Source organism: Diorhabda carinulata, chromosome 2 (genome assembly GCF_026250575.1).
Source record: "Diorhabda carinulata isolate Delta chromosome 2, icDioCari1.1, whole genome shotgun sequence".
NCBI lineage: Eukaryota > Metazoa > Arthropoda > Insecta > Coleoptera > Chrysomelidae > Diorhabda > Diorhabda carinulata.
In genome coordinates, this window is record NC_079461.1 from 1,030,554 (window position 1) to 1,056,135 (window position 25,582).

Sequence of the window (25,582 nt, forward strand, 5' to 3'; positions counted from 1 at the left end):
TTATGTCATTTCAATACCGTTTCCTGTATATAAATATTCAAACTGTATTAAAAATGTTATATACCTACCTAAATTAGAATATTTCAAACATAGAATCATTGCCTAATATCCCTTACTAATAATATTATATTCTGTGGTGTGCAGAGATTAACTGGTTGCATATGATGCAGTTGTAAACTTCAAATATTTAGAGGAATTATAAAGTTTTTGATACTTTGGAAATCAAATTCATAACACAAACAACTGAACTGAACTTTTTCATAACTTTCCTTAGAAATGGAATTGAAAAAATGGAGAGTTTTTTATGGCAACTACGTATTAAATAAAATATAATAATTGAGCTGTATAGCTTAACTGGTTGCATATGGCGTAGTTACTATTGAATAATATAAATTTCATATAGTTTTAATAGCTTAGAAAGGAATTTCTACTGTTTTTTAATAGATAATTTCCAACTGACAATGAAAAATATTGGAATGCTACCAATAACACGTGAATTTTAAAAAAACTAAAATGTCTACTAAACTTCTTAAATTACCTTCAAATTACGAAGACTCCATTACGTATGTAAGTATAATTGGTTGCCTATAGGTCATAATGAAATATATCAACCCAGTCAATATGAGACAATGTTTTAAATAATGACGAGTTTATTAGTTCGATATTTTATTATTAATTGATATTTTATTATTAATTGATATTTCTAACAAAAAACCTTTGACGAAAAGTGACTTCATAACTAGGATCTTAACTTGCAAGACATAAATATGTACGTAAATATAACAGTTTAATACTTTGAAAATGGAGGGAAATTTATTGTTCATGACAACCATAGCAAAATGAAAAAGTGTTTTTTTTATTTTCGAATGCAAAATGATAAGTTTTCGATAAAATTAAATTCAAATTTTAGCATGCAAGTGCTGATGCTGGCATAATAATTTTTCGAAATTTCTATTTATATTATGTTTTTTTAGAGGTTAGGCTTATTATGAAATATCTTTATATAAAGATTCGATTTATTCTTAATAAATATTCAATAATACTTACTCAATATTTTCTTAAATATTTAACAATACTTACTTAATAGTTTCGACGGCATATGTATAAGGCAGTGGCGTAGTTCGAAAGGGTTTCACAAGTAACATAATCAATTTGAAATAAAACATAATGGGCAAGTGTCCTTCATAAAAATTGATTTGTGATTTGTTCCACGATACTTTATGTGTAGCAATTTTTTCTGTCGATTTTTGTTCATTTAAAAGTTATTAATTTCGCCCGTGTGCAAATTGAGGTTAGAGAACGCAGATAGACAGATATTGTGTGGTGATTCATTCATGTAAAGTTACTTTATACGGAAATTTATTGTGTTGCAATTTATTTTCACCATAATGAAAAAACAAATGTCTTTTGTACATGTTCCGTAAAAGTTAATATGAAAAATTTTATCATGTCAACCAGTGTAAAAATATTGATGACGTCAGTATCAACATATGTTTTACAATGTGAATTACGTTGCACTAATAAGTAGGGTGTGAATTTCCAGTTGACACACGCTACGCCACTGGTATAATGAATATTTTTTCAAGTACAGTGTAGCCAAAACATTTTGATTGAGATTTCATATCAATTTCAAACTATCTCAAATTAATTTGAAGATGAGAATGTCCCTTATTGAATTTAATGTTATAAAGATAAGAAAATTTGATATAGGGTGTATGTAGACAAGTATTATAAAAAAACACGTGTTCAAAAAAAGCTTATATTTGATTACATTTTACAAAAACTTCAATTCAAACACCTCAGGTCATCTTCAGATTATTATTGTTGGATTGTTGGAACTAAATTTAAATAATGTATTTAAAAATAATGAATATCTTTAATAAAAATTAATTGATTTCGTTTTTTAAGTTGTTGCCTACTTCTAAATCGGTTTTTTCTTCTTCTTCCTCGATGTCTTTGTATCCCAAAGTTTCCAACTCCCATCTGATCTTTTCACTTTTTTGGAAATTTTCTATCCAATCGCTATAATTGTAATCGGGGTGAATACCCCCGTACCTGAACAAATCAAATGAGTCTCATGTAAGTACGACTTTCTAGAACTATTGGTGATGTAATAGATAAGAATAAAAAAATTAAAGAAACGTAAATGTTTTACGATGCCAATGAAGTACAATAATGAAATAAAAGTAAAAAGAATAAGACGTTAGAAAAATATATCTTGAGCATATGAGCATAGATAAATATTACGAACAGAGTAGGCATGTATAGGTACGCTTGCAAATGGGAGTGTTCAATATTTAGAAAGAGAATGATTTATGTATTACTGTCTGAAAGAAAGAGATAGAAATATATAAGTGATTCTTTTCACTCGCGACACACTCCACCTCTACGCATGTCTACTCAATCTATAATATCTCTGTGATGACAGTGTTCAACAGTGATGCCAATTGGGATGTTTTCTCACTGAATTTGAGAAAAATATAAATTAGGTTTTTTGAATAGCTATTTTTATTATATATTTATAATATTGATGTACTTTGATTTTGGTTTGAATTTAGTGGGTTCCGGAAGGGACAAGATGCAGGGCGAGGTAGGGTAGTAATAAGAATCGAATTAATGGATATTCTACGAAAATGAAAAGTTACCTTTCAGGTAAATGTTTAGGGTCGATATGTTGATGAAGACTTTCCATATCATCTCCATGAAAAAAAATTCTTTCTTTCATACGATCGTCTAAAAACGGCTTGAAAATATTGTAAATTATATCGAATATCCAAGATTGGTGAACGATGTGTATAGCGTGAAGTTTCATAGGAAAAGAAGTCTAAAAATAACGTTATAGAGAATTTATTAAAAAAAATCGAAAACAATTTATTTATTTAAACAAAACTTTCTTCTTTTTTAATAAGTTAACTTTCCTGAAAATTCATTTTACCCACAGTTTTTCCTAATACTCGTTTTATCCAGCTCGAAAGTTTTACAATACACAGTTGCCAAATGTTTTTGATATTTAGAATACTATACAATAGAAAATTCTCCCTCGGTACGTCTATATCAATAAAAATATTAAATGTGGCAACTATGCAAGTGTATCTGTTTCCCGAAGACATGATTTACGATCTAGAAAATTTTTTACTGACTTTCCTATTGCATTTGTATTATATATAGCCAAGTTAAAAGCATTAAGGTGTTCTCTAATGTACCACTTTTACTTGAATTCCTAGTGATAATAAATAATTGAACATTTCTCTATTGAATAAAATATACAATGTTGTCGGTTTTATCAAAAATACTTGAACTTGAAACCCGAAATAATAAATAAAAGTCGATACGCGTACTATAAACGACGTAAATGTATTAATAATTTTAAAAAATCAAGTTTATAGGGTCTACTTTATACTTTTTTTGTTGATTTTCATATTGTCTAAATCAATACATAATAATTATCACTTTAACAAATAACGCGGAAAAATATATCAGCCGGCAACACCGCTCCTAATTACCCATCCGTAGCCACAAACATTCATTAACATTGACTATCGATTGTTCTAATTTCTCGTCTGGATATCGCTTCCTATATTAATGCACCCGACGTTTTTTTTATTACTTAATTATTCGAGAAAGTTTTATATCTTATAAATTTTATTTTATTTGTATATATTCACGATAATTATGAATGCAAAATAAAATTCTGTTGAAAAAGTTAACAGTGGTTACGTTAGCGAAGAAGTATAAGACCTTGAAAAAAAGAAGAATCGGCGTTTTTTAACTTCAAGTTCTTTGTTTTCTTTAAGTATGGGTGGAAATTTGATCAAAGATTGTTATCGTTAAATTACTACCAAAAAAATTCGGTTTTAGTTAATAATGTATTGTTCTTTTATTAAAAATAATCTCAATTATGAATATAAAATTAAGTGAATGTGATTGTATTGTTACAGGGTGAGTACAAACCAGAATTAATTATTTTATAACACTTTAATGTATGAAGTAAAATGGCATTTATTATGGGTAATCAATAATCACTTACCACCATGATTTGCACAATTTTATGGGCAATGGAAGGCGTCATATACCAAGCTTGTTGCATTGTCAATCCCCCTAAATCAAAAAAAGCTATTCCACCCAATATTTGTGCTCTTGCTTCTAATATAGCCAGTTCGAGGACTATCATGGTGGCTTGAAATAAATCTACCAAACTGATTTTATCCGGATTCCAGTTACCTAATTATAATAATAAAATAAAAAAAATGGAATATTAAAGTATTAGTGGAGATAAAGGTCTTTAAAAATTGAAATAGACCATGAATCCACGAATACTTTATGATGTTGTATACGAGGGCTGATTCTTTTGTTCTGTCCTTAATGTATTTATGAACTAATAAATTAATTAGTCCGGGAAGGAGGTCGAAATGTTTACCTCATATTTTTTGACTGTAATTGAAAGTATATAGACCTACAATCATTTTTCTGGAATCTTTAATTAATTTAAAAAAAAATTATAGTACAGTGACTGATTGGATTAAGGAACTTAATAAATCGCTTCTCAACAAAAATTTACTTATGGTGTTCTGTCAGGATCTGATTAGTTGTAGTTAAATTGAATAAATATTGAAAAAAAAAATATTTTGAAAATTTTGTCGATATCCTGTATATCAAACTACAACTCTTCTTCTTTAGTTTGCAACAAACAGAATCGTGTGGTTTTCATAATTTCCCTGGACTATATTATGTATAGTTGCATCAGAAATTGACAAGTTGACATGTCTACAGTATAAGCCGTAAATTTCAATATTCGGGTTTAGCCCCTAATGATAAATTTTTAATTGTTGAATCATTCATGAGTGGTACAAAGAGATCAGCCCTCGTAACCCTGCATCCAAGTCAACCTCACCTATTCTGTAAAGTAAAATTCTTCTTCCGGTTTGTTCCCTATAGGGCGGTACGATAATTATAGATTCTTCCCCTATTTTTATTAAATGTCTTAAATTTACACCCTCATAGAATTCTGGGTTATTTTCTTTGAACTCGTAATAATTAACTAACTAAAACAAAAGGTCAACATTTTGAGACGATTTTGTTTATATAAAATTTTAATATATCGCAGATGAAAGATTTTTTAAAAAAATTATATTCTACTCAATGCGAATTCACTTTAAATTGGTTCAAATTAACGGCATTTTTGAGGTTATGTACAAAAGGCGGCAACACCGAAAAAAACGAACTCACCAGTCTGTGTGCTCTCTCTATAACGAAATTCCGTGCCCTCAAAAAACGTAATAAAAAACTATCGTCCGTCCTATGTGGTGTACATTCTCCTTTCTCTATGAAACAACGGATTTATAATAAATAACATTGTTCCACTCTTATGATTTTACTGATTCATAAAACGCATTGTTTATTATTTAGAAATATCAACGACACAAATAGGGAAACTGTAAAATTGAAATAACAAGTTTAAAAACCGGAAATAACCAGAAAGTTGTTAGGAAGATAAAGTAGGAAACATTATTTTCAACAATATGGATGTTACACCGAAAAGTGTTACGATGTGTTGATGAACCGCCTACTTGTTTACGAGATATATACAGGGTCTAGTGAATATATCGAAATATCAAAAATAATAATGAGAAGTTTTGTAACAAACTAATTTTTCGTATACGAGGCGATATGAAAAAGTTGAAACGAATCTTACCGAAAATCAGATCTCTGAAATTTTCTAATATTTGATCTCTAGTGTCAGGATCTTCGTTTATATTCTCTTTTGCCCAATCCAAGAGCTCTTGGGGGGGTTCTCCCAAATCCAAGTCGGGGAGGATGTCCACATCCGACATTTTGTTCCTAAATATCAGCAGTTCGGTTATTTTATGATTCATACTTTTAACTCAAATAAAAAAAAAACAATTAACACACGAAGGTGATCACCATTTAAAAACGATTAAAATCAACAATTTATCATCAATCAAATTGATTAAAATGTGCAAAGGTTTTTAAAAATTATTAAGTTGGAATTTTATAACCTTGAACTGGGGTTTATTATGACCGTAGGTTTATAATTCATGATATACTGACATCTATGAAACGCTGATATAGGTTATGACATTTTATAACATTTTAATATTTGAAAATATTTTACGCTACAAGGGAAAATATTTTTTTGCTAATATTAAAAAACCATTTTATTAATACCAAACTCGTTTTTGGTAAATAGGACGAAGTTAAAACTTCTACTTAGACCTACGCTTGAAAAACGTGTTGTTTGAATGAGTTTTGAAATTGCATAACAGAATACACTGAGAAAACAAGCTCAAATCGTTACACTAAGAAAAAAAATGTAATAATAATTTCGTATATGATTTAGGAGAATTTTTAAGTATAAAAGACAGCTGGATATTGGTATTTTACACTGAAAATTTGTTTTTTGTTGTTTTTTCTCAGTGTAATCTGTCGGCTTATTTATACTTTGAAATTTCGTGGCCCAGTGAATTGGTCAGGGGATTTATTTATCATTTTGTCGTATTATCAATCACTAGTTAGTGATAAATTAAATCGAATTGTTCAATTCAATATGGCGGCTATAGTAGAAGGACCAAGAATCGCTATAAAACAGATTACATCAATAAAAATCAAGTTTTTCCACTGAATAGAGTTTTGTTTTCACGTGAAAGTAGAAAAACGAACTTATTGCAACGTTTGAGCGAAGATATCAAGCACAAACGGACGCAATTGGCTAAGAAGAAAGTGTGGTTTCATCAAAACAGTGCACCAGCTGACACAAACGTTACTACAATGGCTAAACTTGAAGAATTAAAGTTTGAATTGCTACCCCATGCACCCTACTCGCCAGATTTAGCCACCTCGGATTATTTTTTGTACCCAGACTTGAAGAAATGGCCTGTTAATGAAAGATTTTCCAACAATGTTGGTAGTTAATGGCTATTTTATTGGGTCAGGTACTTCTGGGACCTCGTACTTGGAATATTACGTAAACATTCCAAGATTGAATAACAGTTTCTAGTTTTTTGGCCTCATCAGTATAACATACTTATACAACTTCTTTGAAATTGTCTGATATCGATATTTAAAGATAATAAAACCATAATTATGATGTTAAATAAATATTGAAATATCTTTTAATCGTTGAACTTTGGAAAGTGTGATAAAAAAAATATATAAATGGAAAAAAACACGATTTCTAAAGCGTGTCCTTGGTTCTTGATTAATTCTAAAATATCAATCAATTTTTTTTGTCAATTGTTTATTATTCGTTATAAGTTCAAGTAATTACTGATTATTTTGTTATAAAATATGTAAAGAAAAACCTCATAACGACAAAAATTCAAAATTATAATTCTATTTTAATAAATTTCCAAATCTTACAGCGTTTAAGTACGGCCCTGTGCTAATTTATATGATTATGTTATTCTGGGAACTATAAAAACAAATGAAATGAAGTATATTCAATCACAAATAGCAACAAAAAAACCTGCGATCTTTCAAAGAACAGTGTCAGTTAAAAACACAAGAATCAACTTGAAATACCCAACAAAAAAAAACATTAGTTTTAACTCGTTTTCAAAAGACATAAATCTTATGTTGGATTAGTTTATATCCACATTTTTAAACCTATAACCTAGAAGAACAATTATTTTTATAATATTATTTCTTTCTATTATAAAAAATCGCTTTCTTATGCTCCCAGAAAAAAATTCTTTATTGTACGAGAAGATACAGGCTTTTTTGCCGCTTGTCAAAATGGCCGTTAATAAGGTTATGTTAAGTTACTGATGTATTTAAATATATAATAGATTGGGATACACAATGTGTATTATAAAACAAAAACATCCATATTTTCGTTAAAGGTATTCAGATTCCAATTAACATATTTCTCCAGTTGATTATTTCTATTATATCATAATTTAGAAAATTCAATATACCCTAATATAGAAGAATGAATACGAGGTGTAGCAATAGATCATTTCGAGTAACGTGATTTTAAACGTCGGCCATATTGTCGTGGTGAAGATTTTATTTTATTTGTATATAAAGAATAGATTATTTGAAGCCACTTATTTGAGTGACATGAATATCTTTTACCGAAACAATAGAAATAAAACCAATAGTAATAATAATTTTAATGTGAATAAACACAAAATTTCTCACGTAAGACAATAATATGACAGCCGGTTGTGACGTCATCCCGAAATGACCTATTATAAAAGAGGTTCCGGGATGATATAATTTTTTGCCATTGATTTCGAAAAATAAAAATCTATTTAAAAAATGTCTAAACCAAATTCATGGGAATATTAAGCCCAAATTAATATTGAAAAATGTGGTTATAAGGAAAAAACAATAAATGAAGCGTTTCTGAGATACAAGGCGTCGTAAAAGGAGACATGAATCATAAGAAAAAAAGAAAATTAACTTTACAGCCTAATAAGTGAAAAATTAATATTATTAGTAAGTTTATTATATCAGAAAATATAGAAAAAAATATTTCTTAATTCAAAAATCAATTATATTGATAGATAAGAGCAAAATTACAGCCAAGTATCATTTTCAAAAGGGGCTTAACGTCACGTCGTGACCTCGAATTAATTACAAAACTAAATAATTCTTAAGTCTCATTTGTTTTTGTATAAAAAAAATTATTAATAACGTTTAAATTCTATAATCTCAATAAAAACCTTATCAATCTAGTATAAATCTACTAAAATTAACATATATTAAAAATTTTCATTGTTTTTTTACAATTACTAAACTCGCGAAGTGTTTGTCAAATAAAAGCTAAATTCGGGTCAACAACTAGATCCCTCTCAAAAAAATAAAAATATCTCGTCTAATTTTTATCTCAAACAAATCAATTAAATAATACATTAAAAATAAAATGCAAGATAAGAATTTATCCTCACCTGTCTAACTATATGCAAAGTGGTACTTGCTACAAAGAGTTTAATAATTATCTTACGTACACCAGGCCAGCCGCAGCGCCACGATGAACGGTAAAACAACGAATACACATAGTTCATGGCTTTCTAGTTTTACCTTTCAGAAATACTCTCCCATCGTTACTCCAACACTACCGATTCTTCGTTTTAGCACTAATAACGTATAATTAAATAACAGACATGTATTTTTTATTATCTAATAAAACGTTAAATATAATCCTGTCATTATGGGCAACCATATTAGATTTCGTACTTGGTAAATACATATAGTTTTTTCAAAGTTTCGTTTCATTTGATGATGCTTTTTACTGTATTTTATGAATTCTGTTTAAATTTTTGATAAAAGATTTTGTCTATATCTACAAAAACGTAATAATGTCTAACATGTTTAATAGAAATATTTGTATTTAGTTGGTAGGCAACACACTAAACGAAAATTGTGTCAAATTGGATTACGTTAATATAAAATGTATGATTACCTATTGAATTCATTATTTTATTAAAACTATGAAAATAATGTTGATGCTACTATGCATTATTAAAATTTTATACCGGGTGGGCAACTAGGTATACTCTATTTATCCAAGAAATATAGTAAGAATATATTCACGCATATTGCACGTGATCAGACTTATAAACGGCTGGTAACAGGACCGCATTAAGGAAATAATTTTTGGTTCGATACACAATTATTATTACATTAGTATACGATGTAAATGTGAATTTCCGTTTTGGTGAACCAGTCTAATAGATATTTGAAGAAAAATTATCGTCGCTTACACATTTTTTAAGATATATCTACATGAGATTTTCGCTAATTTAAGTTAAATTCGGTAAAAGAAATCACAATATCTAAAATATATGAAACAACGCCCTCTAGCAACCAAGTTGATAATTACTTTACTTAAATTTTATATATTTTGTATTGGTTGACAAAATCTCTTTCAAAAAACATTAAATTTATAAAAATCAGTTAGGCAGAACCGGATTCACAGGCTTTTTTATTCATAACGAAGTTCCCACTCTTATTTTGAAAGGTAGACTTTTATTTTAGACGTTTAATGTATATAAAGTGCCGTTTAAAAAGGCTCTCGCGTCTACCAAACTAGTCATATTGAGATTAAAATTTATTGATTTTTATTTCACTTGTATTTATACTTAAAAGTTGCTAAAAAAAAACGTTAACATTTTATTTGAAATGAATAGTCGCTCATTTGATTTTTTAAAACAGCCAATCAACTTCGAGTATGCTACACATACACTTAGTATATTATTCAGAGATGTTTTCTTTATGTATATGAATAACAATCAGTCTGTAAGGGCATCAGTTATTATAATAGTTTGTTACAGTGAAATATATTTAGTTTGTGAGTGTAAAATTGAGTCAAAATAAAAAAAAACTGTAAAAAAATGTTGTTAAATATCGCGAGCTTTCCTCCAGTGACAGAAAAACTTTGTTTCGCGACGATAGAAGAGATATGACGAAGGCCATTCCCAGTTAAATACCCGCTACAGTTTCGATTATTTTGTATAGGCAACCCAACATACATACATGTAAAAATGTTTGCATAATATACATTTCTTAGGTCTTAAGTTAAAGATATATAACAATTACATTTCTTGTTTATATGAAACAAATTATATCAAATCAGATAAAGTTTGTGGTAATTGTATTAAAATGACGAATAATTATTATTCAATAACAGATTTCGGTTTAAAAACGTTATACAGTCAACATAAACCGCGATGACTTTCTCTTTAGTTTTCATAATTGATAAAAGCAATTTTTTTTTCACAAAAATGATTGCGAAATACTTGGAATCGAACACCATTACCTTTGCAGTGTTCAGCAGAGAAAGTAATATTTCGATCGAACTCAATGTAGACATGGTACACGTATTGATATGAAAAACGTGAATAACAAAAATAACAAACCGAAAACCAGTTAGGTATATATATAATAAACTGAATATCGACAAAAATAGTGTTATTTTAATTATTGTTAACATCCATTAAGTTGATCAATAACGTTGACGTATTTAAATGCAAAGTTCCCTCCTTAATGAAAAAAAAAATATTAAATATTCTTGAAATTTTTATCGTTCGTTATTTGTGGTTTTGCTTCGAAAACATATAGTGATCACATCTGCTTAAATAAACATGTCTGCTGAAATTGGTTATAAGAAACTCCTACCTGAACGTAAGTTTTTATCTTTTTTATTTCTGAATAAATTCAAATACCAAAAAAAATTCTTTGTTGTAATAAAAATATTAAAAGAACTATAAGAATAAAAAAAAATTATTTCGTCGTTGAGGTTAACTAAGAAGTAGTAAATTCGATAAATTTATGAATAGATTTATACAGTATGTCCACAGTTGGTACAATAAAACAGTTTTTTATATGAAAATATTTTTTCTGTAGTTTCCAAAACTCAATCGGTTTTAAATTTAATTTTGAATACACGATTTTATTACTAAAAAATAATTTAAGCAGTATACGAGGGTGAGACAATATTTAGTGCTTGTGAAACAACTTTGGGATAAAGAAAAAATTTCATATGCAAACCAATAACTACACTGTACTATACCCGAAACATTTGTATCTAAATAATTACGATATGATATTTATTTTTTAGTTAATTGATTACAGAGGTTACATAAGTTGAATTTACCAACTTCTCATACTGATATTAGATTAAATACAAACATTACAAGAATATTTTTGTGCTGGAAAACACACTGTATAATTTTAAAATTCATTTCTCGTTTTCGTGATAACAGAAATCTGTCTGATAAACGAATCGTTCAAGTGGACGATTTTAATGTTATAAAATATTTATAATAATATCAGTTTTAGTATGATATTACTATTTCGAAGTTAAACGATCATAGTTGTAAATATGGCTGAAATTATTTATGTACCGATGGCCCCTGAACGTGAGTTTTATTTTGCATAAATTATTTTCATTATTCATATTAATTGTTGATATAAATTCTCTGCAAGGTTATATGTTTAGTTATAATTGGGTATTATATCTAACCTTTTTTAACAAATTTAATAAAATTAATAATTATATAGGGTCATTATTCCTTGTTTTACGAAAACTTTAACCTACAACACCTTAGGAATAAAAAGTTTAATCAAATTCTTGAAAGGAGAACGATAAAAAATTTATAACCTGGGAAGTATTTTAAAATTCGTCTCCATCTATATATTTTCTCACTATTTCAAAAAATCTCCGTTTATTATTTTCCAGAGAAATCAATTTTTCATGAGTTTAAAAATATTCTCTTAAACTTTATCTTTACCTCAATACGACCCTGTACAATATTGTAAAATACGCGCGTTTTTAGGGCGGTGCTTCTGATCGGCCATATTTCGTTCTTCTTTCCGGAAATAACGATCTAAATCAAGTAGATCAACTGATTACAAATACTAATCACTCAGTTTCATGCTTTATTTAACCGTTTATGGGTGTTTTTATGTCTTAATTCAATTATATGTATAATAGATTCCAATGTTATAATGATTAGTATTCTTTTTTAAAGAAAATATAACTTGATATTTCCAAAAAATTTGTTTGTATTTACAACTTCGGCTACTTCGGTTTCCGAATGACAGTTATCGGAAATCGAGTTAACCGGATCATAATGTCAGAAGATTATTTATCGGAATAATTTTTTACATGGAAAGTATTGGGTAATCAAAAAATTATTCTAAAACGAAAATTACAACCAATGGCGTAGACTTTGAGAAAAGATCCATTACTTTCGTACGCTTCAGGATGTAACATTTAAACGTTTTAGTTAAATCTTTAACCTTAATCAAGGTTAATACAATAAATCTGAAGTTAATTTGTTAATAATAATATTGTGTCTTCATTAATTTTGACTACAATTATTTTGACAATGAATTTAACATACGGAATCCTTTTTGAACGTCGATTGAAATGATTTGCATACAATAGTATTTAAAAGGGTATCGAAATGGATTTGTACTGTTGTACACGTTATTCAACAGATAATAGCTTCTCATTGTGACAGTGTTTTTAAGGTTAAAAATTAATATATTTTTCGAAATGTTTCGATCTGAAAAAGAAAAAAAGAAAATTGAGTATATCATGCCCATTGAATTGGGCTCAAGGGATATACCAGAATCTCGTAAGTTATCCATTTGTTAACAAATTTATAATAAGAAATGACATGATGTTTTTTTTAAATAGGTTTCATTATATCAATTAATCATTTATACTATTAATCAAATTATGTTTGTCACCTACTTCAGTAAAAAAAATTTTTCTTTAATTAAATCATTAAATAGTCAATTAAATTGTTCGTTTTATAAATTTATGAATACGCATGCGTTAAGTTGGTGCATCCGTATCGTCTACGCGATTTGAATCATGATTCGTCAGTAGTCGTCTAGCCATGAAAGGAGGAGCATGTCAGTTATCATAAAATAACATCAAGTAAACCCGATCGTATTCGTTCCATCACAATATGAAGAAAATTAACAGGCTCGGTTTTAGAACCGTCTAATAATTTACATCCTAGATATCACTTTTTCAAAGATGAATTCCACTAAATTTTCTAAATGTGAAGAAGTAAGATAATCGATTATCCGATTTTAATTAAGACTTAATAGATTCCTAACTTACACACAATTGAATCGATTGTAAAATGTAAGTTATATGAATAAAATTGACAGTTGAACATTTATACTGACAGTTGTATCAAAGTCATTAACTTTGCATTGCATCAACTTTCCCAGTCACCCCTACCTGTTATTTCTAAAGTTATAAGGCAACTGATCCGAATATTCAACTACGCCCTCTAGCTGTGAATTAATAAACTTGAAATTAATTTTTTTAACCTAGATGCACGATTTAAAGTTTCTGTAATACTTTTACTAAGCTAAGTATATGTTAATATTGCGTAAAAATATAATAATTGAAAATTAAAAATTGATCTTTCATCTCAGCTTGTCCTCGTTTCGAAACTACAGGTTTTTTAGTAATCGATTGGGAGTCATTAACGACATTGAACCTTGTTCTTTATTCTGCATCATCATTCCGTAAAAAAAACTAATTATGTATCAGCCTCTCGGTATAATATCATTAAAAATTATATTGTTTGTCACTAACTACAAAAGTTTCATTTTTCTCTATAAATCGTTTTTTAAATTAATAAAAACTTAGGGTTCAACCTATTTGATTCAATAGCGCCCTCTATTCTACAATCAAAAAACATAAAACTACCTAAATTCATTGAACATATTTAATGAATCATACTGCATATATTATAAATAATATTTTTTCTCATAACGAAGTACGTAAACGATAACCTTGGACAATCAAAACTACAACTAATTTCCTGTAATTATTTTTCGTGATACAGGTTTACGTCTTGCTTAAATCTTATTTTATCTATCTCCTTTTATTACGAACTTAAAAATGCGCTTTATGTCAAATTATTTCGGCGTAGAATTGACCGAGTCGAGCTGGATGTTGGTGAACAAACAGTGTTGTCAATGCTAACAGAATAGCCTTAATTATAAAAATATATATACGTAACTAAGTATAAGAAGTGTTTTTTTATTATGTTTTGTAAAAATACATTAAAAGTAGATTATTATACTAATGACTTACGTCATTCTGACAGTTACGTCAAATATATTCGATTGGCATTATTGCAATCCGGAATTCTCACTTACATGTTATTTTCAATTAAATTGAATCCATTTTCTATCACATATAATTGAAAGAATTTATGATTAGAATTATTTTACATTATTGTCAAATGTTTTATCTAAATTGATGATTATCAGTAGTGGGAATATGAAGAAAAATAAGACCGGAAATATTATCCTTGAAAATGTCGTTGGATGTAGTGATTACTTAAAACAGTGTTGCCTCCTATTATACCAATCTATCAGTTGCCTTTTAATTTTAATAAATTTGCAAAGGGCGACTAAATTCAAAATAAGAAATATGATTATGGATATTTATCATGGACATATCCATCTTAACATTACCGAGCCAATGACCGTCTAATAAAAATAATAATATGTTTTGATACAAATCACGTTTGAAGTAGATTGCACTAGCAAAGTTGAAAAGAAGGTCAAGGTCATGTGAATAAATGAAAAAGGATTCGTCATTTTCTACAATATGCAATATTGAGTACATTCTACGTGAGTTTTGTCTAATTAGATGAAGTGGGTTTATACATTTTCATTTTCAAATGTTTATTTATATTTGAATAGATTTGTTGTATACCAAAAACGCCGTCACGTGATCGATACGTCATCAATTTACATTTGAATCGAATCAAAATGACAGTAGATATTAACGTTATGACTAATATTCCTAACGTCGGGATTTTTAAAATTATTATTATGTTTTATCCGAAAGTACAGTAGATTAAAATCTCTAAAAAATGTTTATTATAAGTTTATACGATTCGCTTAAGAAAAATCCACATAACCACAAAATATATCAACATCAAACTAATAGTGTATCTATTTTTCAATTCTGTATGTGCTGGGTTGAAAAATTTAATAATTTACTAGACTTTGTAGCTGAGAGATATACTGTACTTAAAATCTCAACTACTTACGAAGTATTTTCTTTTTTAATTTACTATCTATACTATTCTAATAATTTCTGATGTTATTTTTAAAATCTTCCCAATTGCTACAAAGCGCCACGACTCTTTCTTATACACTGTTGTATGCATTTTATTTTTATTTGTGATTAGAAAAAGATAGTAACAACACAGTACGTCTTATATAATATCGTGATTCTAGTCACGTGTTAGGAAAGAATCAGCGTTAAGACTATTACCCAGAATTCGTTTTTTATTTGTTTACGTCAGACTTTTTTAGGCAAAATTTAATTTAGTATTTAATTCACATTTCACCTGTAATGTAGTAATGTTAATCTATATACAATGACATCATAATTTTCCAACAGTAATTGGCACTAATTTTCAGTCGATAATTATTATTTTTGTCATTTGGAAAAATTAGAGTTCGATTAAACACCCATTTGACTAAAGGTCAAGGTTATGTTAACTAACACGTTATATTGATAAATAAACCAAAAGGAAACGAAAATATTAAACTTGAAATATTATTATGAAGTTTCATTGAAAATTTTCAAGTGCATTAAACTGTTTTAACATATTTTGTAACGCAATATACATAAGTATACAAAGTGAATTTAAAGTATGTAACGGCTGGCATGATTTATATCTATTTCGAGTTGCAAAATGGCCAATATTATTTACATTGTTGTCAGATTATAATTCTCTTTTCTCTTGTTTAATTTTCAATGTTAGTTTTAATGAAATAAATTTTATCTTGCGATTTATTTGTTAGGTTTGTTCATAAATAAAAATTCAATTTAAAATGCTAATATTACCTTGATTATAAAAAAAAACGACATGTGCTTAAACTAGTATTCATTAGCCAATCTCCTGTTTTTAACACATACGAAATCATTCAAGGAATGAAAAAAAAACTGGTAGATTAAAAAAAATAATCAAATGAGGGCTCGAGCAACAAAAAAAAATATAATAAGGACAGGATTACGATGAGAAATAATTTTAGGCAGGATATATATTTTATAACCACAAAGTGTGACGACAATATTTGCTCTATACAGGGTGATGTATGTCATAATGAAGGATATACACTGGGTGTATAACTACTTTGTTAAATAAAATAATTTAAGTACGGAAGTTGTTTGAAAATTATATATAATCAATATTTTCACAATTTTAATATATAGGGTAGTGTTTCTAAACCTGAGGAAAGCCATAAATATACACGGGGACGTTAATACAACAAACATAACTTTCATATTTTGTTCTGCTAATTTGTTTCACTTTTCTGCTCCACAGCTGATATTTTACACTAGTATTTAATATATTAAACTTCTGAAAGGGCACTAATAACACGATGGTTTAAGGGATTAGGGTCTAAATAAAATATACACCTCACTAGGTACACCATTTTATTTTTTATTGAAAATTAGATCTCGAAAATTGAATGATATTGAAATTATGTTTTTTATAATGAATCACCCTATATATTATTTTGATTTCGGCGGACTAAACTAAAGCAGTTGCCTCCAATTAATGGACTCGTCCATTTGGCGGTAAACGTGGAAGATACATGAAAGTACACCCCTGCCGCACACGAAATGGACTCGTCTTATACGTGTATTATCATCGAGATGAAAATATTTTTCATTTACAAAAGAAAAACGTCTAAAAAATGACCGATATGATTAGTTACAATTATTATAATATGAGAAAAATAACGTACAATTAAACTAACTATGTTGTTTCGACGATAAATTATTTTCAACGACCTGCAAACCGAATGATCGGTTATTAAAAATTTTTACATAAAAATTTCTGTCACAAAAACCTTGAGGTATCTTTTACAATTTAATTTAGTTACTAAATACAAAATTCCCACTTATTAATTTTTCGACAATTATTTGTCCAAGGAATGCATTAAAAGTTCTTACAGCGTTGCCATATCTAAAATTGATACACTATATCGTACTTCCTTCATTTTTAAAGATATTGTACATAATATCGGAGAAGTTTTATGCGTAATTTTGGACATTTCCTCGTTATCATCAATCTCACACGAGTCTTAAATCTCCTTATCAAATTACGTGTCGACAAATAACTACAACTGACATCCCGATTTGATAAAATTTTCTTCTGCGTTTTGTTTTTTAGTTTTTTCGTTATTTGCGCTTTTTAAAAACAAATATGCGTATCTCAAAATTATTAATGCCTAACTTCCTCAGTTTAAATTCCCTATATATATAAAAGATTCTTGTATATCTTAAGCTTTGTATTATGCAATTTTTTTACAAATTAAACGATTTCTACTCTTCTGTATCTTGGCAATTATTTATTATTAATCGTAAACTAATACAAAATTGATTACAACTTAATCGTTTCAAAAAAAAGCTTTCCCATTGAATTAGTGAGCATCGAATTTCTACGGTTTTTAAGTTGACGTGGCAACGTCGCATCCGTTTCCATCTGTATTTATATGTTACTTTTCTCCAATAGGTTCACACATTTTTGTGTATTCGCGCCTTTCAGTCAATAACGTGAGTTGTGCTAGTTTTATATAATCTGAATATTGTTCAGTGTACCGCTAGTATACAGACATAGAAAGTAGAACTTGTTCTGAATTCATTCTTCGGCCAACGAATTGATAAAAAACTGTGAAGAAACTGTTTGATAAATATTAATAACTTGATTTTCCATAATGTCCAAAGGTGATATATTTATTTATATTAAAACATTCCTCGGAAGAATTATAAGTTATACGTTAAGGATTATTTTAAAGAATTAGGTTAGGATTCGATCTTTTTCATATTTTGTTTAAGGTTATTATATATACAGGATTGGATTGGAATTTTTTCATATTTTTATTTTAGGTATTGATCATTTTATGTATATAACCGTTTGAAATGAATTGCTTTTTGTTTTTTAATCTCTTTTAAATAATTTAGATGGTTTTCGAAATGTTTGTGTGAGAAATAATTTTATATTTTTACACTTAATAATCATAATAAACAATTAGATAACCATTGAAATCAATATTTTGGTTAGTAATGGAATTATCAACTAAAAAAAATTAACATTTTAATTTAAAACATTGAAGATAATTCTATTTGAAAGTTAAGTTGAATTTCAAGGTAATTGAGTCATAGTTTTTTTATCTATTTTTTTTAAAACGTTCGAAGTAAGCACACAATAACAAATATTTTAATATTTTATTTCTGTAAAAATATAATGATCTTAACAACAAATATGACGACTCAGTGCAGCTGTTAACATACCACCGCCATTGTTGCCAAATATCCTAATTTTTCCGATCGGTATTCTTTTGATTTGAATATTTTTCGTCGTTACAGTTGCTCCAAGTCTGCTTTCCGTTATGGAAAAGCTCCCCACGGTAAAATTGGGGGATTACGTGCTGCAATTCGAAATAGACGAATTAAGACCGGAAGTACAAGAAATCGCTAGGAAAGAACTGAATGAAAATCCGGACACTAAAAGGGAAGCTATAGCAGCACTACGAGATCTTTTAAAAGGTAACTAAAATGAAAAATATATTATTAGAAGTATATATTCAATTTTTGAAATTTGTTACAGAGGAAAAAGACCTTAAAGTACCATTAGATAACGACCTTTGGTTAGTGAGATTTTTGAGACCATGTAAATTCTATCCTGAAAGCGCCCGTGATTTGGTGAGCATGTTTTTATTTAATTTAAGTAGAATTAAACGTGGCAACGTAGCATATGGCAGTTATAACCTTAACAGTATTCTCTAAAAGTGATTATCATTGTTGGAAACGTAATTATCAAAGAAAAAGCAAAATTATTATGAAAACTTTTTGAAATTATAATTGCCGACCTTTTTTCAGTGTATACTTTCAAAAAAAAAACACTTACGAATAAATTTGATAAACTTTACAGTTCAAAAAAGAATTTAATTTGAAATTTTTAATTTCCATCGTCTCCGAAGTAGAATTTAACGTGGCAACGTAGCATTTAGTTAAATCCATTATGGCAGTTGTAACCTAAACGGTATTCTCTAAAAGTGATTATCATTGTTGGAAACGTAATTATCAAAAAAAAGCAAAATTATTATGAAAACTTTTTGAAATTATAATTGACGACTTTTTTTCAGTGTATACTTCCAAAAAAACCACTTTTGAATAAATTTGATATACTTTACAGTTCAAAAAAGAATTTAATTTAAAATTTTTAATTTCCATCATCTTCGAAGTAGAATTAAACGTGGCAACGTAGCATATAGTTAAGTCCAATATGGCAGTTATAACCTAAACAGCAATCGTCTAAAAGTAATTATCATTGTTACAGTCGTAATTATCAAATAAATAGCAAAATTAGTATGAAAACTTTTTGAAATAATGATTGTATGAATTCAAACACAAAAATACTAATGAATAAATTTGATAAACTTGATAATTCAAAGAGTAATTTGAAGTTTTTAATTTCGATCATGTCTGAAGTAGAATTAAACGTGGCAACATAGACAATTGAACTCAATATGGCAGTTAAAAGTGATTATCATGGTTACAAACGTAATTATTAAAGAAAAAGCGGAATTAGTATAAAAACTTTGATATAACTGCAAAGTGTGTGGTAGAACTGCCATCAACTTCTGGTAAAACAATTATTCTTGTTCTATGTTTATTTAACCACGTTATACATATTTTGAAATAAAAAAATCCCATTAAATTATAATTATTATAATGAATGTTTACTATTAAAACATATTTTTTTAATTACTTCCATAACTATGTCGACCAATGGTGATTGCCATCGCTATTAGTCATTATATTTCCGTAAAAAAAATATTTTTATGAACTCATTTTTTTTAATATAAAACAAAATTAAAAAATTTTCCACTGCTTTAAATTAATTTTGCTTTGGTGGATTTTGAACTAGTTCCAGCTGATTCAATTGAACTGTAAGTACATACGAACAAGTTAGGATGAAGATACGAGGGTAGGTCAAAAATAAATCGGAATTTTAGTACAAAAACATTTTTGGAATCGATTCTAAATTGTGACGCGCGAACTTTTTTTGTTTACAGATTAAAAGATATTATAAATTTAAAGTAACGCACGCCGATGTTTACGACGGTTTGATGCCCAGTAAAGAGAAGAATATTTTCGAACAAAATATTTTAACAGTACAACCGAATAGAGATCAATTCGGTAGAAGAATTTTAATTATAGAATTAGGAAGTAAGTAAAATTGGGGTAAACCGTGCAGTTATTGAACACTTGAGAAAATTTTCATTTTCAAAATTTAACTTTTGTATTACCTATAATGAAAAATTAATGTTATCGTTCATTATTTTCATAGTTATCGCACAATTTTTTGTTAATTATACGAAAATGGTCCCAAAAGCACCTAAACAAATCTACATATCTCCTGAATCTGGACCATTGGGCACGAGCCGCCCCTGACTTCAAACGAAGAGTCGTATGACAAATTTTTTTATGTCACAACATTATTTCCACGTCATCTATTCACTACCGAATTTTTTGCGGAACACCCTGTATACGTTTAGTGATTCGTATTTTCTTTAAAAATTTTCCAAAAAAAAATACCTTGCCGCACAAAACAAAGTAACATTTACAATAGTAAACGAATTAAACACTTTTTAAATGCAGTAACAAATCGACGGATATGACGTCACGCTTTGGTTGTCTAGCGAGAAAGATAGTTGAATAAATATAACAGGGACGTAATGCCATCTATGATAAAATATTCAAATTTATATAAATAAACAATTTATTCTTTTTGTAGGATTCTAAATGCGAGTGTCCAATGACTGTATGACGCACCCTATTTTTTTATTAATTTTTTTTTGTTTAACGTAATAATCAATTTATGTTTAGTTGTTTTACATCGTAATTAATTTGTAATGTTTTCATTCCCCGATCGACTATGATAAAATATTGGCATTCAATTAAATAAAGTAATAAACAAAGTTGTTTTTCTAATTTAAACAATATTTAATTAAATAAGTATTAAAACAAACATACGTATCGAAATAATGACAAGTATAGAGATGGGAACGTGAAAATAACAGTTTAAAAAAAACTGCATATAATTTTTTTTTATTTTCTGGATGTTTTCGTTAAATTTATCATCGTTTCCAAATAGAAAAATGGAAAACGGATGAAGTGACATTAGACGAAGTATACAAAGGTTGTGTGTTGTTCCTCGAAGCGGCCATGTTGGAACCGGAAACACAAGTATGCGGCGCCATTGTTATTTTCGATATGCTCGGTTTGACTTTATCACAAACGACTAAATTCACACCCGGATTCGCCAAAAGAATCGTCGATTGGCTTCAGGTAAGACAAAATCGTTTTAATTAATTATATGAAGTCAAAATATGCTAATTTCTATATGGTATAATTACATAATTCGGCGACACAGTATGAACCAGTATATTACGTAAAGTAATGGAATTTTTTACAGTCGAAAGTGATATAAGAACAGGTTGTAAATAACGTCAAAACGTTGCTTAGCTTATTTATTCATATTAATTGTTTTATATTCATATTTTTCACCGTTTTTTGTATCGCTTAGTGTATATTTTGTGTTTTTTATCATTAAACGGAATTTTTATTTCGATCTTGACTCTTTTCGAATACATAACCTCAAATATTTACACGCAATGCACCGGATTGTACACATAACATTACGCGTCTTTATTTATTAAATCTCCTTGAATTAAGTATTATTACATTATTTTTTTATGACAATTATCAAGTAATTGCTTCATTTTGTTTCAGTTATTACCCATTAGATATTCTAATCACATTCCGTTTAACTAATTTTAGTCACATCTCTTCGAAAGACGGTCACACTGTAACACATTATGAATAAATATCGAAATTTTATTATTTATTACGAACAAATAACTGATCAATGAATTTATGCACAATCTTACGAATCTCGTTGTAATTCAGTGTTGCCAAACTTGTTTTTTTAACCGATTCACGATTATCATTTAAATCATTCAAAACATTAGGATTTCGTCGATTAGAAGACTGTGATGGAAGTTTTTCAATAAAAGTAACGAAATATCCATATTGACGATATTAACGTGGCGAAAGCTGAGTTTAATATTTTGTATTATACAAATATTTGCTAAAAGTGCTTCAAATTCGCATAAAATACTTCAATCTGGCAACACTGTGGCAAATGACCTCGTTCTTTCTCTTCTCTCGCTGTAATTCAGTGTTGCCAAACTTGTTCTTTTAACAGATTCACGATTATCTTTTAAATCATTCAAAACATTCGGATTTCGTCGATTAAAAGATTGTGATGGAAGTTTTTTCAATAAAAGTAACGAAATATTCATATTTACGATATTGACGTGACGAAAGCTGAGTTTAATATTTTGTATTATACAAATATTTGCTAAAAGTGCTTCAAATGCGCTTAAAAAACTTCAATCTGGCAACACTGTGGCAGATGACCTCGTTATTTCTCTTCTCTCGTTATAATTCAGTGTTGCCAGACTTTTTTACCGACCATTTTTAATTGATTTACTAAAATCTTTCACATTATTCAAAACGCAGTTCAAAAACTAGATTTTTTTATAAAAATAAAAAAATGTTTACGATAATAACGTGGCGAAAACTGCGTTTAATATTTTTTTTATACAATAAAAACATTCTTCAATTGTTACTTTTAATTTAAAATTATTCATATCTAAGAAAAAACTTTACTTCCGGCAACACTGTCACAAATGACCTCGCTCTTTCTCTCTTCCATTCTCGATTTCGTTTGGTATCGTAAACGTACAGATCCGGCGGTGCCTTTGCGTCTTTTTTGGCGCCAGCCTTTTCTTATTAAACTCGTTCAAAATCAAGAATAAATTGATTTTTTCTTCCATTTAAATATGCTAATGAAATAATTTTTTTCATCTCAATAGTACCTTTTGTTTTATACAAGTAATTGTAACAAAAATTACTGTTTAATGTGTTTCAAATTCGAATAAAAACATTCAATACTTTTTACTATTCTTCATATCTAAGAAAAAAACTTCAGTTCTGGCAACACTGTTGCAGATGATTTCGTTCTTTCTCTTTTTCTTTCCCGATTTCGTCTGGTTTCGTAAACGTACAGATCCGGCCTAGCCTCCTGTGTCAATAGTTCAATAACAAAAATAGTTTTTTTTGTAAATATGCTAATTAAACGTTCTTTTACAGGACAGCATGCCTTTAAGGTTAAAAAATATCCACATCGTGAATCAACCTTATATTTTCAAAATAGTTTTCGCATTTTTCAAACCTTTCCTTAGGGAAAAATTGAGAAGCCGTATCATCTTCCACGGTACGGATCGCAAATCGTTACAGCAATACATAAGCCCTAAATGCTTGCCTGAATGTTACGGGGGTACTTTAGATTTACCAAGAATAAACGGTAACCAATGGTACGAACTGTTGGTTATGTGCGATCAAGAATACACAGGTAAGTACTTCAGTTTAATCGTTAATATCAAGAAAAAAAATTATTAATTGTACTTTCAGCGATCAATTCATATGGTTATAACAAAAAGGGCGAATTGTAAATCGAAATAGAAGAAGAGAAGCCATCCATCTTGCTATAACACCTACTGTCGATTATTCGTTATAAATTTTTTTGTAAAAATGTTGCCAGTTTTTGATATGGTTAGATCTAAATATTTGTTTCAATGTTATACAATTTTAAATTAATGAACACACTATTTATCCTGATAAAAAAAAGTTTTTCCCTTGCCCAGGGAAAGTTAAATCCTACTGGAAAATGTTCCTGATACTCCAAACTGTTTATTATATCAATTTTTGAACAAATTTTTTTGTTCTTCTATTATCCGAGTCCTTGCGTCGGTTCAGCTCGGTTCTTATTAGCTTTTCATGACTTTCCTGGTTAATAATTAGTATTAGATATGTTCATTGCCCTCTTAACAAGCGAAATTAACTTTTCGATTTCGCTTTTGGTACTAAAAATTTTAGAAATTGGTATCTATTTCTTCAGTTTTTTATCTGATCATCTCACATTTTCAGTAGTACAAGCACCAGAATCAGATCCTGGTGTTGTCCTACAACTTCTATCTTCATTTGGTGCTGCTTCTTTATTGTTTCATAAAAGCTTCCAGTTATTGGAAAGAAACGGTTTTTACCAATTCTATCATTTGTTAAACGGTTTCTTTTCTTATTGTGAACCTAGCTGTAGGTAGTAAAGGATCTTTCTATCGCCGCGGAGCTTGCAGGATAATAAAAGAAGTGCAACATCTCTGCCTAACCGCACTTTGAGATCATGGTAAACGTCAGATGTTTGGGGTATTCAAATATGTCCGATTGTGATTAGAGTCTGATAAAGTAAAAAATTTTGGAGGATACTAACTTTTTGCACCCTTTTTTCTTGACAAAAACCCGGTTTTATGTATTTTTCTTCGAGGAAAGAACCTACAGCACACCACTAATACAGTACAAGAAATTTTCCAACTTTCCTTTCCCTTTTACTTGTAGAATAAGTTGCATTTATTGTTAATTGAATATTTCATCGTTAAAACTATTTTATTGGTTCTATTTAGCTCAATAACCTATGAAAATCTTTAATCGAGGAAATAATTAGGTGCTCAACATTTTTGTTGTGTTTATAAGAGAATTTTGAAAGGTTTTATACAATTTTTTATAGGTAATTAAAAGAAGTGGTGTTAGCTTTTGTTTTTAGTAAAATTTCCATTAAATAATCAGAAATTTATTAGGTTTACACACATTTTTTCTTCAAGTATTACTGCCCAAGAATTCTGTGTGATAGCTTACATCACTCCTATTGTTATTGTTTGTACAGTAAAATAAAATTTTATTATAGTATTGTTTATATAAATATATAAAATTGGCATTAAAATTTGATAATTAATTAGCGTTTTATTACCTAGTCAACCATACCTTCAAATCTGAAACAAGTTTGTAGTACCGATCAATTATAATTAATTGTCATTTTTTTGTTCACATGAATAAAATATCTGTAAACAATATAAAAAA

At 28.4% G+C, this 25,582-nt stretch overlaps 2 protein-coding genes across 9 annotated transcripts; one reads left to right on the plus strand and one right to left on the minus strand.

Moving 5' to 3' along the window:
- Positions 1–1,745: 1,745 nt before the first annotated feature.
- Positions 1,746–9,081, minus strand: LOC130904216 (alpha-tocopherol transfer protein-like). Its single transcript, XM_057816854.1, has 7 exons — positions 8,913–9,081; positions 5,693–5,838; positions 5,227–5,321; positions 4,892–5,042; positions 4,028–4,221; positions 2,646–2,824; positions 1,746–2,055 (listed from the first exon to the last, which is right to left on the minus strand). Exons 2-7 carry the CDS (start codon positions 5,829–5,831, stop codon positions 1,887–1,889), a joined length of 927 nt encoding a protein of 308 aa, XP_057672837.1. The 5' UTR covers positions 5,832–5,838; positions 8,913–9,081; the 3' UTR covers positions 1,746–1,886.
- On the plus strand, positions 8,919–25,457 carry LOC130904215 (clavesin-2). Of its 8 annotated transcripts, none has more exons than XM_057816846.1 (7): positions 8,919–13,109; positions 18,905–19,084; positions 19,146–19,240; positions 20,617–20,770; positions 21,699–21,892; positions 23,762–24,023; positions 24,083–25,457. In XM_057816846.1, the coding sequence occupies exons 1-7, from the start codon at positions 13,028–13,030 to the stop codon at positions 24,121–24,123; spliced, it is 1,008 nt and encodes a 335-aa protein (XP_057672829.1). In that variant the 5' UTR covers positions 8,919–13,027; the 3' UTR covers positions 24,124–25,457. The 8 variants fall into 8 exon arrangements, with proteins under 8 accessions (XP_057672829.1, XP_057672828.1, XP_057672833.1 ...); XM_057816850.1 differs by having other exon boundaries at positions 10,221–11,148; XM_057816851.1 differs by having other exon boundaries at positions 11,656–11,885.
- Positions 25,458–25,582: the final 125 nt, after the last annotated feature.

Coding starts and splice junctions, on each gene's coding strand:
- LOC130904215 (XM_057816845.1), top strand. CDS start 13,028: ATGTTTCGATCTGAAAAAGAAAAAAAGAAAATTGAGTATATCATGCCC. Junction 19,085..19,145: donor ACTACGAGATCTTTTAAAAG/GTAACTAAAATG, acceptor AATTTGTTACAG/AGGAAAAAGACCTTAAAGTA. Junction 20,771..21,698: donor TTTAATTATAGAATTAGGAA/GTAAGTAAAATT, acceptor GTTTCCAAATAG/AAAAATGGAAAACGGATGAA.
- LOC130904216 (XM_057816854.1), bottom strand. CDS start 5,831: ATGTCGGATGTGGACATCCTCCCCGACTTGGATTTGGGAGAACCCCCC. Junction 5,043..5,226: donor TAGAGAGAGCACACAGACTG/GTGAGTTCGTTT, acceptor CTTTTGTTTTAG/TTAGTTAATTATTACGAGTT. Junction 4,222..4,891: donor AATTTTACTTTACAGAATAG/GTGAGGTTGACT, acceptor TATTATAATTAG/GTAACTGGAATCCGGATAAA.